The sequence below is a fragment of the Telopea speciosissima genome, chromosome 2 (genome assembly GCF_018873765.1).
Source record: "Telopea speciosissima isolate NSW1024214 ecotype Mountain lineage chromosome 2, Tspe_v1, whole genome shotgun sequence".
NCBI classification, from domain to species: Eukaryota; Viridiplantae; Streptophyta; class Magnoliopsida; order Proteales; family Proteaceae; genus Telopea; species Telopea speciosissima.
In genome coordinates, this window is record NC_057917.1 from 51,437,625 (window position 1) to 51,459,337 (window position 21,713).

At 39.4% G+C, this 21,713-nt stretch overlaps 1 protein-coding gene across 1 annotated transcript; it reads right to left on the minus strand.

Moving 5' to 3' along the window:
• Positions 1 to 644: 644 nt before the first annotated feature.
• On the minus strand, positions 645 to 12,438 carry LOC122651997 (cytochrome c oxidase assembly protein COX15). Its single transcript, XM_043845612.1, has 7 exons — positions 12,185 to 12,438; positions 9,876 to 10,183; positions 3,137 to 3,362; positions 2,811 to 3,056; positions 2,598 to 2,708; positions 981 to 1,112; positions 645 to 844 (listed from the first exon to the last, which is right to left on the minus strand). Exons 1-7 carry the CDS (start codon positions 12,368 to 12,370, stop codon positions 674 to 676), a joined length of 1,380 nt encoding a protein of 459 aa, XP_043701547.1. The 5' UTR covers positions 12,371 to 12,438; the 3' UTR covers positions 645 to 673.
• Between the last annotated feature and the right edge of the window lie 9,275 nt (positions 12,439 to 21,713).

The following is a 21,713-nucleotide window of genomic DNA, read 5'->3' on the forward strand; positions in this document are numbered from 1 at the left end:
GGGGTAATATGGTTGGGCAGTCCCCAACCGTGCCTATTCTGCTGCATCTTGATGGTTTTTCTTGTGGCAATTCAGCTGTGGAGATGAGCAAATTTCGTCATGGATTTCTTCTTGATGCCAGTAATTGCAGATGGTAAACCAAGACCTCTAAAGACTATACATTTTACTTAAAAAAGCTTACCATGTTTGATAATTAAAAATTGGGAAAAAGTTAGTGTCCGAAAGTATGGCCTACGCTAGCACTCCATGAGTCTATCTCTCTCTTCTTCATGTGAAAAGACATCTCTGCCCCTTTGTTTTAAGGAGGAGAGATAGACACCACACTCGCCTACGGAAAACTGTTTCCCTTAAAAATTTGAGAGGGTTGGTTCCCATGACGGTGGGGGGGAAGAATCTGTAAGCCACACCAATGGTGGTGTGGACAATGGAATCATTCATATGAGGTCGTTCAAGAGTGGGAGGGAAAGTCCTCTAGTGTCGTAGGAACAATTTTCCGTTTTTTTTTTTTTTTTTTTTTTTTTCATGTGGAACATTCATTTTATTAATCAAATCAAATGGATTTGATTGTAAAATAAAATTTAATGGCTTTATTTGAAATGTTTAGGAGTAAGTTACATGCGTTACACAATTATACGAGAATGATAATAAAATACAGATTTGTGATTTAATACTATTAGGCCGTCTTCGAAACAGAGGTTAGGGATTTGATGAGCATCATGGATGGCCTTCTCACAGAATGGTTTAGAAGGATCATTAGTGTCAACAAAGTCAATGCTCCGGCTTGATGTGCAGTGCCGAGAGAAACTGGAACATATGAGAGAAGTGTTGATATTCCCAAAGTGACCTGTAATTATCAATAAATAATATGAGAGCCGCTGTATTGCCATTTGAAAGGTACTCGCATAGTTGTGTATATGGCTTTCATTCAGAGATTCTCAAGATGAAAAAAACACAAAATATCACAGGGGCACATAATTTACCTGCAAAGCTGCCATGCCCATGGTGCTCCCAATTAAAGATCGTACTGCAGGATGAATGTCAAGCCTCTTCGTGACCCACCACAAACTGCCAATTGATAGCAGTGTTGCAGTCGCAAGTATTCGGTGATCAAGCTGTAAAATAAGAAGATTGCATCAGAATTTTATCACTCAAAGGCGCTCTCTGATTGCTCTCACTATATCTTGGAAGTCAGAAAAAAGCCATTTCCCAGGCAAGCTATTCGACAGATGTACAGGAATATAGAACAAACCATACTTAACCATATTCATTTTTCCAGTATTTTACCTGAATTGTAACAATCTCATGCAATCTACAGCATCTAGGAATTTAAAACAAACAATCTAACTAGTTTCTGCTCCATTTCCTCGCAAATCAATTTGAGATTCCCATATGAACAGATCAGGATTTGGCCATACACAGTTATGATTTCAACATTCACATTTTTCAAGATGGCTAATCTTTGACCTACAACTTTTTTCTGATGCCCCATAAAAAGGCTCAAGTTCTTTAAATTATTAAATAAAACACAGATGGAGATGGTAGTACAGCTACAACAATGAGAGCCCAAAAACCAAAACACTACAAAAGACCCAAAATACAAATGAAATAAGCCCACTCCAGACTCAGCTAATTCATTGACAAGGTTTTAGCATATCTCATCCTCTACTGGAAAGAGAATTTCTATGAGCACTATGAATCCAACCTCTTCTCATAAGATGAAGATACCTCCGTGGTTTCTATGAGCACTATGAATCCAACCTCTTCTAATAAGATGAAGATACCTCCATGGTCTTATACCAGACATACCTCCATGCAAACTCACTCTAAGCCAAGAAGAGCTACTTCCACTCAAACTACTCCCTCTTCTTAAGGGGGACCAATTGCCAAAAACATCAAGTCTCAAGATAACATCATGGAAGGTCAATCAACTCCAAATAGAAATTACAAGTAGAATTTCTCTTTTTCTTTTGGAGAGGACTTCTGCAGGAATTCCGCAGAGGTGCAGATTGGATCACCAAAGCAAGAACCTCAATCCCTCCCTCCAAACAAACCAATGTCCCATGATAACCAGAACGGTAAAAAAACACTGAGAAAAGAAACACAGACCCTGAATACTCAACTATGCAGGTTGGTTATTAACCATCATTTCCCCGACTTTGTTTAAGGGCCCATATAGTAACTGATAAGGAAACTGCAATGGGAAATGTATATGACCAAATGATCTCTTTAATGGCTGTGTGGATTTTATACCCTGCACAGACACAAGTTTATGCCATATAGAAGCTGATGTGGCAGTCCTCAACTGTTAAATTTGTGAGGAGCCCTCTGAATTAGCCACATCTACATTTCAGTTGATAACATCAGCCTTGTGGCCCCCCAGCTATTGCTCACCGGCTATACAGTCCCAGAATATTTTTTATTTATAAAAAGAAAACGAGGGCTAGGTTCTTTTTTTTTAATAAGCCATTTCCTACCATATTGCATAATGTTATGAGGTGGAAACTTTGTTGCGTTCCATATTGCCCAGTGACGAAATACAATTATGCAATCAAGCTGGAATAAGTGTAGACTCAAGTAATTTGGCATTGAAAGGATACCTGGACCAATGATGTGTTCTCAAAGAAGTTGCGGATAAGTGGCTTCATGCTAAAAATATCATCTGGAATCCATGTATCACCCATCTTTGGAAATGTATTATAAGCACGTCCCTGACAATTGACCATGAGATCAACCATTACAACAGAAACAGTAAAACGTTAGATGTTAGCAGAAGATAAATAAGCAAGATACGAATAGGAGCACTATCATACCGCGTCATTTCCAGCAACAAAAGCTCCTGAAATTGCAGTAACACCAACAAGGAAGCTTAAAGGAACAGCAAGTTTCTTAACTTTGGCTGCTCCATGAACCCAAGCTATTGACCCAGCAGGAGGATCAGGCATTACAACAGACAGAGCAGTCCACAGAAGGCCAGAATATATAGCAAATGCTGATGTAAGATGAACAGCAAGACGGTAAGGGCTTACTCTGGGCTGAACATACTCAGATGCAGGTTCCTGCAATAGCAGAAAATATTTGTGAATTTCATGATCAATTGTATAATTAGAAATAAAGCAAACACGAAGAAGCTTCCTACCTCTAAACCACTCTTCACCATCCACCAACCAATTAGACCCTGCCCAGCACCAAAAGCAAAGAGAGCAGAAAGTTTCATTCCAAGACGGAACGTAATCCATCCCTGATGAAGAAAATATGTAAATGGAAGAGCAAACATAACACCAAGTGCTCTTCCCCACATCCGGTGTGCATATTCCAACCAGTATATGAATTTAAAATCTTCAACAGTCATCCCCCTGTTTACTCTGCAAGTTCTCAAATGACGAGTGATATCACCAACATCAACGGAAATTCTATTCCAATACAAAAGAACATAATAATCTCAATGTACACATAATAAATATATGGTGACATACAAAAGTGAAATAATTGACATTGTGCAGTTTAAGGCATCTTAGCATTAAAAAAATTATTTGCAATCTTGCTCAATATGAGACACTTGTCCTACTTATATACTTATACAGAGTGTGACTCATCAGTCTCCCAAAACTCAGTATCATATTGTCTAGAACCCCATATCCGGATCTGTAGCAGATGAGGACTATCTGAACCATGACGATGCAGGGTTGTTGATCCTTAGTTTATTATTGTTATAATTATTTTTTTCTTGTTTGGATTGGCCAATCCTAGGGCTGGATCATCTGACCCAGAACAATTAAGTTCTCCTGGGACCTATTCAAACTACAATACCTCTATACCTCTATTCTCCCGAGACCTATTCAAACTACAATACCTCTATACCTCTATTCTCCCGAGACCTATTCAAACTACAATACCTCTATAGGTGCATTTAGAACTTGACACCTTTCAATTGTCCCTTGTCTTAATCTCAACAGGTTACTAAGATAGGGGTATAAAGGGTTTTCAAAAATAAATTGAAAGTGACATCATTATGTCATTATCAAAAGGTGTCATTGTCATGCATATTTTTTGAGTACGCGTGTGAAATGACACTATTACCCTCATTGGAAAAAATTATATGTCATAACATAGTTCGAGAACTCGCGAGATCTCGACGAGATCCGAGGTCTCGCAAAGTATCTCAGTTTTTGAGATCCCGAGACGAGACACTAGGCGATACTCAAAAGTCCAATATCTCGGCGAAATATCGGATCTCGGGTCGATGTCTCGGTTTGACCCATTTGTAATGCCCATATATCATTTTAATGCCCACCTAACTCGACAGAACTCGAGATCTGTCCAAAACCCCCAAAAGTACTCTCTTCTTCCCAAAACCAACTCTCTTCTTCATTTTTTGGATGGATTTCAATACTTGAACTGTGATTCAGCTGCACATTTGAAGATTCAACTACACATCTTCAAGATTCATCACAAATTTGAAGGATTTTTCAAAGGTAAACTATTTGTCCCTAAATCTATTTTTCTCAAAAAAAATTGTTCAATCCTTAGTAGATTCATGTCATTTTAAGATATGTTACACAACTTTGGACGATCTATCACTTGATGGAGTCCGAATTTTTTTTATTATATTTTCTGCAAAATAAATAATTTTTTTGAAAAAAGATATTGAAAAAAATAGGATGAATAGTGATTGTTTGAAAATGATTTTCATGTATGTTGGACAACTCTGGATGCTCTACAACCTCATGGAGTCATTTGATTTTTTCACCCATTAAAAAAATTATTTTATTTTTCAGAATTAATAAATATATTATTGAAATTGTAAAAAAATATATAATATTAAAGAAAAATACATGTTTTTGTTGGAAAATTATGCACAACATATCTACATAATGTCCAACTTCAAATGGTGTCAAATGCATCATTACATTATAATATTTTATACTTTTAAGGTATAAATATTTTTAAAAAAATTCTAAATTTTATTTTTAATTAAGAAATAAATACTAGGGTTAGGGGATAAATAAGAAATAGCTATTTGATTGTTCTAGTAGCTTAACATTATGTTTAATAGTTACGAATACAATACTTTAAGTCTTTAATACATTACTTTAAGTCTTTAATAGTTACTAATACATATTTTTTTATGTAACAATGTAAAAAGTAAGACATTTCGTACACAATGGGGAATATAACATGGCAACATGGAGTCCCGATGTCCGAGGATAAAAAGAAGTCCAAGTGTAATTATTGTGGAAAGTTGCTATCTGGAGGAGCCACTTGGTTAAAACAACATTTGGATAGTACAGGTAAGGACGTTGCCTCATGCAGAAATGTTTCGAGCCGAGTGAAAGTGGCTATGGCCCAACACTTGAGTGGAGGATGAGCAAAGAAAGCTGAGAGGGAAAGACAACAAACAGAGTTTGATGAGGCAGTGTTAGAGAGGCCTGGTGTAGAGATCCATGGAGGAGATGATACTGAATATAGGTCTACACCTGGTGAGTTTGAATCAGAGGCTGAGTGGAGAATTTACCAGCAGACTTTGGTAAAGAGTAGACAAAGTTTGCATTATGAGAATATAGGAAGATATGCCCAGACAAGAGGAGCTGGTGGATCTGGCTCAGCTGCACCAATGTAACAGATGAGAGGAGGAGAAGCACTGACACAAGACAGATCCCACGGCCCCTAACCTGACCACGAGCACATTCCCCAAATCCCATTTTTGAGCAGGATCCATCTATTTTTAGGCAACAAGATGCTTACCAATTAACCATCCCACAAGTGTTTGGTGGTAAATAAGAGGAAGCACGGAAAGCCTTAAGCAAGTTCATGTTATACAATGGCATTCTAGCTTATGTAGCACAAGGAACATACTATCATGCATTCCTTGATGCTGCAGGGAGGGTTGGCCTAGGATGGAAGGGGCCTTCATCACATGATTTAGATAATGTATATTTGCCTCAGGAGGTAGAGGAGTTGAAAGAGTACATTGAGGGTTTGAAGCCAAGGTGGGAGATGTATGGGGTTACCCTTATGGCTGATAGTTGGACTAGAGCTACCAGACAGTCCATTATCAATTTCATGGTGAGTTGCAATGGGAAGATAGTATTCTTGAAGTCTGTCGATGCATCGAAGCATATAAAGGATGCATCATACTTGTATAAGGAACTGAAGCTAGTGGTGGATGAGATAGGATCAAAGAATGTTATCCAAATTGTGACAGATAACGGTTCTAACTTTAAAAAGGCTGGAGAGAAGTTGATGAACAAGAAGAGTAAAAGGATCCGCCTCTTTTGGACTCCATGTGCAGCACATTCCATTGATTTAATGTAGAAAGATATGGGGAAGAAAACTTTGGTGGTAAGTGTAGTCAACAGGGCAAGACAAGTGACCACTTTTGTATATAACCATGGTTATGCTTTAGCCATGTTGAGGGAAAAATGCAATGACGATTTAGTAAGGCTTGGTGTCACTCGATTTGCCACCACAATTTGCCACCACAATTTGCCACCAATTACATTGCATTGAAGAGCTTTCAAACAAAGATGATAGGTCTGAGGTCTATGTTTTCAAGTGAATAGTGGTTTGGTTGGCAAAGTTCAAATTCAGAAGAAGGGAGGGCAGCACAACATACCATTGCAAGTGACCAATTCTGGAAGGACTTGCATAAAGTTGTTGCCATATTAGAGCCAGTGGTGGCAGTACTAAGGATGGTTGATACAGAGAAGAAGCCTTCCTTGCCCCACATTTATGCTGCCTTTTAGAAGATAAAGGAAATGGTCAGAGCTGCGATACCTCGGAGTACAAGGTCATACACTAACATCATTGATGCGCGGTGGGAGAAGCACTTGAGTCATCCATTGCATAAAGCTGGTGAGTTCAACACTTCAACATACTTTACACTTTATATGAGTTTTTACATTTACATATTCAAACTCAAAAGCATTAAGTCACTAACAAGTTATATTCTTGGTTTCCACTTTACCAGCATACTATCTGAATTCAAAGTATCAGTACTCGTATAATCTTGGGCTAAACACAGAGTTGTTAGTGGCAGTTCAAAATGTTATTGAGAAGTTGGAGCCTAATGCCAAGACACAGGCTGAGTGCAATGATGAGGTGAGTATGAGACTTGGTACTTTGGTAGTAAGTAAAGGAATGTAATTACTAAGTAGTAAATACTAATGCCTTTAACAATGTTTGAAATTTAAAATGAAAACAGATCCAAAACTTCAGAGAGGCCTCAGCAAGTTTCAGTCGAAAAGCTGCAGTGGAGGGTAGACAAAAATCAAACCCTGGTAGGTGGATGACATTACATTTATGAATTATAATTTTATTCCTTTAGAATGTATATATTCTTAATATTCTATATTTGTAATGCAGCCGACTGGTGGGTGCTTTATGGTACAAGTTCACCCAACCTGAGAAAGATAGCAGTGAGAGTGCTCTCACAAACTTGTTCATCCTCCGGATATGAGTGCAATTGGAGTACATTCTCATTGATCTACTCGAAGAGGCGGAACAGATTGGGTAGCAAACGACTGGAGTAGCTAGTGTATGTGCATTACAATATGAGACTAGGGATGAGGCACATACGTGAAGGAATGGACACCAATGATAAATAACCCATCAAACTAGCCAACATTTTCCAAGAGGACTCTAATGATGATGAGGATCCCCTATTCCAGTGGGTGAGGGATCATGGTACACCAGATATGGATTAACCTGGGGGTAGGCCCGACCCCACCATTGCGTCCGTTACCAGTACAGATGTTGAGGACTATATGTCGCAAGAGGGGCGTGTACATTCAGAGTCACCAAGACCCTTTGAGGCTGCAATAGGAAGTGTTGTTGTTGCTGCTGCTGCTGATGGTGATGGTGATGGTGATGGTGATGATGGTGATGGTGATGATAGTGATGGTGGTGGTGATGGTGGTGATGGTGATGGTGATGGTGATGGTGATGGTGATGACCCTGCTGGTGGTGGTGGCATGCGAAGTGGTGGTTATTATAATGATCATCATGAGGAGATGCGCGAGCAGTATAAGTATGATGTGGGAACGCAGGCGGACCCTGTGCGTTACACCAGTGAGTCTCAGTTTAAGCATGCTACACAAGATCGAGACCATGGTGGCCACGCTACATACGAGAAATAAGGATCGCAAACAATCACAGACTCAGGATGATGACATGAGTATGAACACCATGCTTGCAAGTTTCGGAAACATGAGTATAGATACTACTAGTAAGTGGCAGTCGTGGCATTCATCTCAGCCTCATCATGACTATGACTATGGCCAGGAGAGCACCGGTTCCGAATATAGTGGCTATGGTCAGTTTGGGCAGTCAACACATGAGTTTGATAATCAAAGCACTGGGTCTGGTTTTGGGCCCATATTCCCAGTCCGAAACCAGCCATACCTATACATGCCTCAATATGACAGTAGCAGTAGATCTCATGCCTCAAACCAACCGCCTCCGCCTATTCTATACCCTAGGATAGGGGAGTTGGAATATGTTGATGACAACACTTATATGAGTGCTGTGGCAAACTATGTGCAAAACTACAACAACAATATGACATGGGAATTCTATGTGAATATGGTTAGGATTGAATACATTACCATATCACATTTTATGTAACATTTGTTTAAAGATTGATGTATTGTACACTTTAACATTTCTAATGCTTATTTAAGTTGTTTTACATTAATTGAATGTTTTGAGTGCTTTCTATTACTAAACTATGTGTAGAGTAGGGTATTTTAGTACATCGTCGCCTACCAACCTATGGTCCGAAGTGAAACTCATATTTGAACTTTGTTTTTCCAAAATTTGATAGTGCCATTGTGTTTAAATGGCCTAAAATAGGCTGAATACCAAGTTTCAGACCCAAACTAGGTCTAAAACCCACCGAGTTGAGGCTTCGAGTCGAAAAAAAAATGCACCAACTCGGCGAGATCTCGGCGGGATCTCGACTCGACTCGACTCGGTTTTTCCAAGGACCGAGTTGGTACCGAGATCCGAGTTCTCGAACCTTGGATAACAAAAGGGAGAAAAAGTAAGGTTACCAATTATTCGACACCTTGAGGGGTATCAATAAGAAAATCCCTTGCATAAAAGACTCAAAACATGACTTAAACTAAGCCCAAAACTCCTCCAGCCAATGGCTTATCTTGGAGGCGGTCTTAACTAAGGATACTATAAAATAATGAAAATAACAACTTGAAACAAGGTTGGACTCGTAGAGACCTAATCCAGCCCAACTAAAACACTTTAATACTAGTTAAAAAATAAAAGAATAGTACGCTAACTAAACCCCACAACTTAAGTTATTAAAATATCCCGTATTCAAACCTCCTACCCATATTTTAAGCCCATTAAAGTGTCCTATTACAATAAAAACTAAATTCATGGCTTATTTCAATAACGATAAAAACACTTTTTAGAAAAAGGCTAAAATAAGCCCACTTCTGTGATTTATCCGCATCAATGGTGGTGGACAGTAGTGGCAGTGGCTGCCGCTGCAACCTCTGCAGCGGTAGTGGCAGTTGTTACTACTTCTTCTATCCATTTTTCTTCTAATTTTTCCATTCTCTCTTTGGGTTTTCTCCTCATTTCCCTCCTTTTCCATCCCGTTCCCCGTATTTCCTCATTCCCCCCCCCCCCCTTCTTTTCCCCTATTTTTTGTCTAACGCCTTAAACTATATGGCAACCAGTCACCTAGGAATTCAAGAACCACCTTGTAACCTAGGCAGTGCCTTGACAACTATGGTGTGAATGATTATTACTTAATTTTACTTTGTTTAATGAAAAAAAAATCAGATCTAAGAAATCTCTATTGTACAACAGGTTCTATTAATCCTAAACTGAAAGAATATGGTCTTTCCACTAACCGCTTGTACTCAGGAGACTCTTTATATTTCTCAAACTCAATCAACCATTCTTCCTCTGATAGAGGTGGCAGGCTACCAGTAAATTTCCAGTCAGTCATGGACAGACCAGATCGGGTAAGTCGTGTAACACCTCCAAGTACCACCATGCTAAACACCCACGCAGCAGAACCAAACAACCATATCCCAACTATTTTCTGGGCACGAGGTCCAGTGGTAACTAGCAGTTTTAGTCCCTCCTTCTTTGATGATAAGATCGATGTAGCAGCAGTAGTAGTGGTCATATTCCTTGAAGATGGACGATAATATCCCTGGAACACATTAACAGATAATATTTTCAGATGTTATCCCCACGATCATGAGAGCAAATAGTTTAAGCCAAACACAGTCATCATTCAACAATTAAATCAAATCAGAGAAATAATCACCAAGGTTGGGAGAAGTGCAAGTAGTCCAAATTTAGAAACCACAGATCTACTAATCCACAAAAAACGTTGGTCAACCATTGGCTCAAACTTGCTTTTGATAGCACTGCCAACGATCAGTCCAGAGGAGGAACTGAAACAAGCAATTCAGACAATGATGCGCCTTAAGAATATCAACACCCAATTCCACAAATACTGCTTCGTCAATAAGCCACATAATGCCACATGCATTAGGAAAAATGTACAGCCAGTGAAATTCTCCACTGGAACAAAATTATATACAATCTGGTAACACTTCTAAAGAGCTCAAAGTTAGTAGGCAAAGCCTCGTACTTAATTTTCATAGGAAATTAAAAAAAAATTGCATGATGCACGTATGCATTATAGTAAGCTAAACGATGTCAGAGGCATTAGAAACAAAGTGCAACTAGGGAAGATTGTTTGGTACAAGAATATTTTAGACAATTTGGAAATACTTTAAAGTTCACCTCTTATTTATTTATTTAATTTTTTTTTTTTTGGGGGGGGGGGGTTAAAGAACTCAATTTACCAGGTAAAACCTTGTAGTTAGGATTCATCCGAAAATTAAATCAAGATTTTGTGCCCGTTAGCAAAATTGAAAGACATGATGCATGCACGTGCGTAAAACTGGAGTAACATCAACTCTTGGCGGGGATTGGTCCGCAGATTTTGATGTCTTGCAGGATATTTTCAGCTCCTTCAGTGCTTCTGAATATCTGAAGTAGAAAGAAGCTCCAAGACACCCTTATGAGGAATTCTATATGATCCCTATGCAATTATACAATACAATTCCGTTCCTGATAAACGAATATAATATAAAAAAAAGAGCATCAATTGAAATGATACAACAAGGTGCTAATCAGTAAGGCATAGTTCCATAAGAATCATGAGAAAACCATGAATCCAGCTGGAGTTTTGTCATCCTCCTTGTAGGTAATCATCTCAAGGATTCTACTTCATTGCTTTTGAACTACTACTTTGAGGATATTTAATTTGCAACGTTGGGTTAGCAAGGTCGACTTTCTGTTAACTCCCATCAGCAATCACATCAGAGAGAAAATGAGAATTCTTTGAACAACTTAACTTGTCAATCAAAAATCTGGGCCTTGATCAATATTACATTGTTTTACACCTTTAGTCCTTGAAACTTTTGATGAAAAGAGTGTAATTATATTTGAGTTTCATTTTCCAACCATAGAGAATGACACCGTCAAAATGGATTCAAGAGCTTTTCAATGCCTTCAAGCTCTTGAGAACTTTGAAATTGCATACATTTGAAGGACTAGGGAATTATTGAGTCTCTGGGAGTACCAATCACATTTTTCTAAAAAATGCTCAGTATAATTGATTTTCTCCTAAATGATCTGTAGAGCCAGACAAGATAGACCCACAGGAAAACTATAACTAAGGAGAGTCCTTTCTTTGCCAGAAAATGTCCATGCCTGCCGACATTTTCAACCAATGAAATTACTTAACACTAGGTTAGAGCTTAGAGTAGGCCAGCTAAAGAGAGAATAATTCCTTCCTTTGTTCATCAACCATCTACCAACGGTTAAAACGTGCCACTCATACGTAGAGAAGCTTTCAAAGATCTGAATTTAACGATACGAAAATCAGTACGGAAAGAAACAGTATATGAGTATAGAAATGTATAAGAATTTTAAAGCAGCAAGATAGTGCTCCAACATCCAAGGTTTACAGCCATTCCATCGAAATTCATTTGAAACAATTAGTGCAAATGCACATCACGAACAATGCATGTACTGATTGATAAAATAAGAGATCCCCCCCCCCCCCCCCTCTCTTTCAGCGAGATGAAATCCAAACAAAAATTGATGAAACGAATTGAGGGAGATGAAGTCGAACCTTAAATGCGAATCTGGAACCATCGAACAAGCTCCTAAAGCCTGATTGACTACCATAAGTTCGAGAAGCGATGGATATGTAGGGCAAAACGGATTCCTTTGAAACGCTATAAGAATCTTTCATTTGAGAGAATGAACTTAGGATTTTCTTCCTCCCGAGAAGTAAAATCGATCTGCTCCGCACCATGGTCTTCTAATCTCTCTCTCTCTCTCCCTTCTGATTGTATAGAAACCGAACAACACACTGCAAAAAATGGGGAAATTCTCGTTCCCCCGGCGATGTAATGCAAGATCCAAGTCCGAAGTACCGACGTGCACGAACCAGGACCAAGGAAGAAAGGGGTTTATGAATTCTGATGGGTGTTACGGACCGAAACGGCTGCGAACCAGGGTTCTGAAACCCGGAATCGGTCGGCCTGGATCGGCCTCAGAATCGACATATAATATTCCAGGAATCTAGGGTTTTCCTGTACAAGATTGATCCGAGCCGGATGGGGAGAACCGGGATCAGAAGCGGCCGATTTGATCCGATTTTTAAAACCCCTACTGCCAGCCAGCCTACTCTCGTGTTTATGTAGTTGTTTTCAGATTCGAGTGAACCTCAATTATATTTGGCTCTGTTTGATTGTAAGGGAAAGGGTAAAAGAGAATGGAAAGGAAAGAAAATGGTAAATTACGATTGAAAAAAGTGCTCTGAAGAAAATTTTCTGAAGTTCATGGTCACTGGAGTTTGAATACTGGTGACCCACGACACTAACGCTTCATCCATTGCCACGCATGGTAATGGTCAGCGGAGTGATGCTTAGCGGTCGTGGGTGAGTCTCTTCCCTGGTGGGAAGGTTAAGGATGGAGCGGGTGAAATCCCATATTCTGAACCTTCAGTGGTAAATGGGAAGAAGATTGCTCAATGTAATGCAAAAGGCTTGGCAGAGGAAAAAGATAGATGGGTAGCTGCTCTGGTTGGGTGCGTGTTTGGTCTCAAACTCACCTTCTCCTCTATGAAAAGGTTTGTAAAAGAAAATTGGAGTCAGGTTGGCGAAGTTGAGGTATTCGGATTGGAGAGTGGAATCTTCATTTCTGACTTCCTAGGGTCGGATTTGGGTTATCAGATTTTGGATGAGGGTCCTTGGAACCTTGGCTCCCGTTCCTTAATACTGTGTCCTTGGACCCCTGAAGTTTCTCAATCTAAGGAGGAGACTGAGTTGCCACTTTGGGTGTGACTTTATGGACTTAATTTGTATTACTGGGGAACTCGATCCTTGGGACGGATCGCAAGTGTCCAGGGGTGTTTGATTTGTGCTGATAGAAGGACCTTACAACAGGAAAGACTTTCATTTGCACGATCCTGCGTCTCTATCAAAGCAGAAGATGGGCTTCCTACGACCATCCCCATAGTCATAGAGGATGGTAGGTTAGTGGAGCAATCGGTGCATTATGATTGGGTGCCTCCATTATGCAACACCTGCAAAATTTTTGGTCATGTGGACAAGGCTTGTCCGATTGCTGTCGTTAACTGGGATCACAATGGTGACAACTTACCACACGATGAAATGCAGATTGAAGAAGCATGGCAGACGCCTAATAGGAGAAGGTCTCAGGGTAAACATTCCCTGCCGTCAGAATTCAATAACTCTGTAGCAAAACCTCCAGCGCCGCCATCAAAGTCTGACCAGGAAACTTCTGTAGTAACTACCTCAATGAACGTGGAGCCAACACCTAACCGTTCAAAGGGGAAGAGTGTGCCTGCGTTGCATGGTGGGAAGAGCAATTTGGTTGCTATTGCTAATGTGGCAAAGATCCCTAACAATGCTATTCATGGCTCTACTAGCAATAAAGGACAAAGTGGAGAACATGGTATAGGTTTGATGGTTGCCTTCAACCGCAGCCCCTAAATTGGTTCAGAAAGCCCCCCAACCAGAATTGAACCAAACCAAACTTGAACCCTTCCGATGGGGCTGGTGGTTCTGGTTCCTACTCCTTGACGGATCGTGTTTTCCCCAAACAAGCTTCTGCCTTACCATCTTCCCAAGGAGATATGCTTGCTGCTGGGAACCGTTTTGCGGCCTTACAAGTGATGGAGAATAGTGATAATGTAGATGGAAGTGATGATACTGAACCACCTCTTTGTGAGCACGATCGAAGCCTGGGTAGGAGCAACCCATTGCATCACTCCACTTCTTCCAAGTCTCAATGATGAAGTTCGGTGATTGGAACAGGGGATGAATGACCTAGGTAAGCGTAGGGCAGTTTTGGAAACTAACAGTTGTGCTGATTTCTTGGCAGTTTTTCTGCATTCTGATCAGGAGATCTCCCTTTGGACAGATTCCCTCCCTATAGCTCTTTCTATATTAATACAGAATGATGCTATGGGGAAGAGGTACTACAGATTGTAACCTTTTATCTCTAATTTATACTTAATATAAGCTCCCTTTTAACGAAAAAGAAAAAAAGAAAAAAAGAAAATGGTTAATTACATATGAGGTGTCCTATGTTTGAAGAAAGGATGTATAAGGTAACTCAAGTTAAAACTAATCTGATTAAGTAACTAATTATTGCAAATTTATAAAAATATCCTTCAATGTTCTTCCACTTTCTATCTTTGTTCTGATGGTAACCCATTGCCCGACCTCACAAATACTGATCCTTGTGCTTTCGTCGGAGCGAAAGAAACCAAGGCGGTGGAAGCCGAAAGGTGGATTTTTGGGGGCATTACCTTACTTAGGTTCAACCAATCCAAGGACCTCAAATGAAAATCAATGAAGGATGCATTTATCTTGATCATGGAGGTCTCCTAACCACCTTTGTTTTGTCGGTTAATCTCTAAAAATGGTGAGGCAGTAGAGAGATACCTACAAGGACAATGACATGGCAGGGGATCGCCACATGTCCTCCACCTCATCCCTCTTTGGGGGAAAGAGAGAAGTGAATCGTATGTTGGGAGTCGCCACCTAGAGGAGGGTCTAGGACCCAAAATTAAAATGTAATGACTCTCATGCGATGCCCGTTGGAGACAAATGGTCCGTTGGTCTGGATACGGGTCAAGTTACGGTTCAGGGAAGGTATTAGGTACTCCAGTCCGCCCGGACTTGTCGGTCTTTCTATTGCTAGGTATAGGTAACTATATAACATGCTTTTAGGTAGGATGCAAGGTACAAAAATTAGAAAGAAATAAAATGCAAAGGTGAGCAAGAGTGACATACCCGGAGGTTCAACTGCAAGGCAAGGATTATTAGTATACAAGGATGTAAAAAGGAAATGACAGGAGACTCAAATCATAAATAAACCTAAGCATGATTGACACTAAGCTAAGCATGGTGATGCAATGGAAATTGATAATGAAGCATGCCAGTACATATGCATGACATGTGAAGGAATTGATAAGAATGAATGCATGGAGGAGTCCTATGCTACAGGGGATGGGGGTCATGTGAAGATGCATGCATGGAGCTAAAATCTTCATTGTATGAAAAGAATGTAAATAAACGTGTGAAGGAGAGCAATAGGAGGGAGAAGAGGTGTGATCACCATCTAGAGAGACGGGGTCACACTTCTTCAGGAGATGCAAAACGAAGTCTAGTAGCAAAACCTAAGTAAAATATGAAGAGAAAGGGTCTCTAACCTAGTGAAAAAATAAAAAGCTGGAGGTGTGGAGGTTTCCCTTTTATAACTCAGGGGGTTCGTACGTTGATCAAGTTTCGCCGCTTTAGGAGGCTTCTCTTGTCCCTTGTACTTGAACACTTTGTTGGCCAATCGCCAAAATTACCCGATGGATGTCTTTTAGCTTTGATCTTGGAGTTTCAATGTGGTATGTTGGACTCAAGAGATGGGAGAGGCAATAGGCTAAGGCCAAGTGAGGGCCAAAGCTAAGGACTCAAAGCTCTTAATGGTGGAAAGTTGATTTGGGCAAAGCAAGGCTCATAGGAAGTGCATGTAAGGTTCATGTAACCCTCCTCAACATGAGAGGGGGTGTATTTATAGATGTAGAGATGTGTGTACAATCCCAACTTCATGTAGGTATGGCTGAGGTAATCCGGATTGTCCAAATGGGGGGGGTCTTTGCATCGATGGTGGGTGTAAAGTCAAGATAAGGACTAATGGATGGGTGACAAGTATTTTATTGCCTTAGGAGTGTTTCTTGGGGACTAAGGGAGCCAAGATTGAGATCCAAGGTGTCAAAAAATAGGTTTGTTCATGAAAGGAATCACAATTGGAGTTAAACATGGCAAGTTTTGGCTTCTCGGATTTGTAGAGCTTCGACATTGAAATTGCTCGAGTCAACATCGAAGTGGGGTATGTTCGACATCAAGTGGCTATCGATGAACAGGACTCGACAACGAAGGTTGGTGTTTGGTTGTCAAAAATTGAATTCTGAGTGTCGAAGTAGGTTAGACAGTAGAGATGTTCTGTCTGATAGTGAGGGGGTATGGCTCGATGTCGATGGAAATTGGTTTCGGTGTCGACTCGGGGTCTTTGAGTGTCGATAGGGGTGGTTTGGGTTGTTTGGGCCAATGTCTGTGTTGGGCCATGCTAGTTCCAAGGGGTCTGGGTCAGGGCTATCCTTTCCAGGGGTTCTTGGAGGGCTTGGAGGCTCTGGTTTGGGCTCTGGCAAGGGGATAGACGATTGGTATAAGGATTCGAGCAGTGCACACTGACGCTACATCCACAAATACACCGGCTCTAGGCCTTAGAGGATGCTCATCATCGTTATGGGAAACCTCTAGGGGGAAAGACAAAATGAGGTGTCTACAATACCAGATATTGGGGCATCTTGCGATTGTACAATAATCCTGTGGCCTGTCACGAACTCAACTTCATCTTGAGAGGAGCTTACATTAAGGCCCCCAAAACTCTACAAGCCCTTATCTTTTAGGACACCCTTATCGCCATCTTTCTTCCTCTGTGGGTTCTTTCTCCCCTTTTTTTTTTCTTGTTTTTTCCATCAACAAATAAAATTTGGAGAATGGGTGGATAAACTCATCAACCACTTCAGGGTTTATCAAAGCTTGAATCCATATTTCTTCTTCGTATCATCCGACAATAGTTGCAATGGCAAGAGATTGATTTAACCCCTTTTTCTTCTTTGTTCTACATCACCTTGGATCTTTGTGAGGATGTATACTAAAAATAGAAGCTCGAATCTAGATTTCTTCTTTGCGGCAGGGTTTGATTAAACCTCTTCTTTTTCTCTATCCGATAGCTCGTTGGAGTATTTGCAATTCTCTCTCTCTCCCCCCCCCCCAATAGTACCTTGAAGTTTATCAGGCATGTTGATTTTTATTTTTTTTTTCAGTTCTCCAAATCGAAGTGGTAATAATGATGACAATACGGACTTAGATTATTCATAGAATTCAAATCATAGTAGAGACCAATCGAGCACTCAACTTAATACTTGTATGACTGGTAAAGTTATCTCTAAGGAAATCTCAAAGAAAAAAGGAATGATAAAAGATGGGATTGTGAACAAATATCTCTCATCTTTTGTGAGGTTACATTTGGTGAACCCTAAGAATGCCAAGGTACGCTTCTCTCCTCATTGTGAGTGTTTTCTCTCCTCCTAGTTAGTTGCTTCTCCCTCCTTGTGAGTGAATCGCCATGACCATTGGAAGTTGTCCAGACGAAGGTGAAGGCGAAAGTGAAGACGACTTCATGGTAGGGGAGAATTTGAGGACAGTGTTGTAGTAGCTTGGAATAATTTGGCATGGAATGTTTAAGAAGAGGTGGAGGTTTCTAAGATGAGGCAGACAAAGATGATGAAGATGAGTTTGTGGTAAGGGACGAATTTGAGAATATTACCGCAATAACCTAGATTAATTCTCTGGTAGGATGTGTCTTTTTGGGTAAGCCTCATCACATGTAGGTTATGACCTAAGCACTGGTCTCTGCATGAAATGCTCTAGGCGAGTTGGAGGTTTCTCTAATCGAGGTCGGTCAATATCTGTTTCGTTGCTCTTCAAGATTTGTTTTCCAAGCTATTCTTTACGTTCATCACCGATCTGAAATTCGTGTTGAGCTCGTTAAGGCTGCATATGTTTTGTTATTTTTGATGAAATTGAGTGCTGTAGGAACCATGAAGACCCTTCATCGACATCCATGTTGATGTTGGATTGTTCTCCGACAGTAGTCTTTTTCGGAGAAGATGATACCACTGAAAACCTTATTGTTCATCAATTGAATTCAACCCTTAATGCACATCAAATGGGTCTTGATCATCAAGTGATTACAACTCATCAATTGATTACAAACTTCGAAGCCCATCAAGTGGGTCTTAATTATCAAGCGGTTACAAATCATCAATTGATTCAACCCTTAATGCACATCAAGTGGGTCTTGATTATCAAACGGTTACAACTCATCAATTGATTGCAAAATTCAAAGCTCATCAAGTGGGTCTTGATTATCAAGCAGTTACAACTCATTAATTGATTTCAACTCTTAATGCACATCAAGTGGGTCTAACAAATGGTGTAGCTTATTCCGTTGCCAGGAAGGCCTTGTCATTATTGTGTATGAAGGTTTGGCGTAATTTCACTCAGTGGCTTCATTATTTGCGTCTAAATGAAGCCTTGGCTACTACACACTTTTATCATCAATAGATTTCTGATTTACCAAAACAAAAAAAGGCATGTGAATTTTTTCTTTTGCTTTGTATTGAAAAGTTTTGCCTCTTAGTTCCTCTCTTACTAGGATGTTTTAACTCTTAGTTCCTTTCTTATTGAGAAATTTTGACTCTTAGTTCCTCTCTTACTCTCCCTTAAAAAATTGGGGAAGGGTCAAATTTCTTAAGCTGAGTTGGAATCAACATTTATTTCTTAGTCTCAGTCTCTTAGTTTTATGTGTTTGATACTTTTTCAGTTTCGCTAGAGTAGATTGCTAATGGATGAATGAGATTTTTATGCTATATTGAGAGGATTTAAATCCAAGACTCAGGTTCTAAATTCTAATGGCAGAAAAAGGTTAATGTTGTTTGCTCACATCATGCATTTGAGGGAATTTTGGGAGAAATATATATCTGATGGTACTTCACATCCAGATGCTCAATTATTTATTAAGAGGAAATAAAGTATTCCGCTGAGCTTTGGTAAGTTCACTAGTTTCTAGTAGGTTTGTTCAGCCGGACAATTGCTCATGTCAATGATCAGGTTAAGGGCAGGGGAGAATGGGTGCTTGACGATGGTAAAAAGATGAAAGATATTGTGATTCAAATGAGAATTGATGATTTCTAATGATGGGCAAAATTGAAAATTTCAAATATTTTAAACTCATTAATTAAGTTAGAATAGTTTTAAACTTGTTTTGGAACCCCAAACATTCCTTTTCAAACTTGAGGTATCCCAAATGGGGTACCTCAGATTTTATTCATTCGAAAGGAAACATTTGTATTTCCTATAAAATACATTTCACTTATCAAGGAAATATTTGCTTTTCTCTTGCAACTAAGCCCCAAAAATGATTTCAGTAAAATATATTTCACTTTCGAGAGAAATATTTACATTTCCCTTGTAACCAAATAGAGCCTTTTAAGGAAAACGTTTGTAATAAAAGTGGGTGAGAAGCAAGGTGTGTAACTTTTTAAAAAAAATATAAAAATTTGGCCTTTTTAATATAATAATTTTTTAAGTAAAATCTTGTCATTTTACATGTGTATTTTTTTTTATGAATAAATAAAAAATAAAATTAACTAAGCAGAGAGATAGTATTGTTTACAGACCCATAAGAAGACATCCCCTTTAATATGAAGGAGGATGAAATTGCGATGACCTTAAAAACCCATATGCATGTGCTTTTGTTAGAGTAGAGAGAGTTAAAAAGATGTAAACGAAATGGTTATATGGAGTAGTTGAGGTGGTCCGTTAAAAGAACTAGAGGTCCAATGCTCCAGATCCTCCTAGTGAGATTGCAAGAAAAAAACACATGCCATATGGATTCTTGATATGAATTACAAAAAGGGCATTAGCCAGGATTTCCTTGATTGGGATGCCATTGCTCCAAAGAAAAATTTTGAATTTTGGGGTGTACCTCTAATTTCCACATGAATTTCCACCATTGGGGGATGGGAGATGCTGTGGAGATACCTAGTCATTAATTTGATAGAAAATGGCTAGTATTAGAAAGCTTACACCACCAAACATCATGGCCTTGTGAAATAAGGATGTTGATGATAATACAAATCAAGTGAGAAGGGAAGATGCTAGAGAGGAGGTTTATATTCCAAGATGAGGAAGAGGTAAAGAAGCTTATTTTTAGGAGAGGATTAAAGGAGGGCTGAGGTTCTAGGAGAGAGGATAAGAGCTCCTGTGAGGCCCAAGGATCGGTCCGAAAAAAAGTATCCTGACCTAACCCAATCTTTCGAGTAATGGGGAAGATACTAGTGATTCAGGTCCAAGATCCCCTTTTTTTTTTTTTTTTTTTTTTTTTTTTTTTTTTAATGGTGGAACAGCCGAAGAGAGATCTGTTGTAAAAATATTTGGCTCTCAAGCATCTCGCCCATAGAGATTGGTTGTCATTAAGGAGTCTCCATCCCAACTTTAGAAGGAGAGCTTATTCTGAGTAGTAGAGTCCTTAAGCCCTAACCCTCCCTTGAGTTTTGGAGAATGAATCTTGTTCCAAGAAATCATATGGATCTTTTGTGACCCCTTTTTGTCTCTATTCCAGAATCTCAAACAAATAGAGTCAATAGATCAACAAATAGAAGAAGGGAAAGCAAAATAAGACATAAGATAAGTAAGAATTGCAGCAAGAACAGATTGGGTTAGAATCTTACGCCCTTCATAGGATAATAGATTGGCTTTCCAACAGACTATTTTTTATCCGAATGACAAAATGTTGGAGACTTGCTGATTTAGATCGAGGATGAAAGAGCTTGGTTCCAAGCTAAATGGCATCGTGAGACATTTCCTTGATTCCAAGTATCTTGAAGAATCGCCTTTGGTCTTCAACAGGAACATTACGGCTAAAACAAACATCATTTTTTTCAAGGATAATATACTGACCAGATAAATCTGAGAAAAAAAAATCAAGAATAGATATAATAGATAGAATGTTATCTAAGGAAGCACGATAAAAGATGAAAATACCATCAGCAGAGAATAAGTGCGAAATTTTAGGTGCATATCGAGCAATCTTGACACCTTTAAACATGTTGAGCTCTCGATAAGCAAATAATAATCAGAATATGGCTTCCATAGCTATCATAAAAGGTTAGGGGTTGAGGGGACATCCTTGCCTAACTCCTCTCGAAGGATCAATATTCTGAAAAAGGCTCCCTTCAAGCTTAATGGAATAAGAGACCGATAACATAAGGTGGCTGATCAAACCACATCAGTCCTCTTTGAATCCCAAGAACTCAAAAATGGTTCGGATGAATCCTCATTCAAGTCTGTCATATGCTTTAACCATGTCTAGTTTCAGAGCTACGAAATTTTGTTCCCTTTCTTCTTATTGAGGAAGTGAAAATTTTCCTGGGCTATGATAATGTTGTCAGATATTTGTCTTCCAAGGATACAGGTAGCTTGAAAGGGAGAGATAAAAGA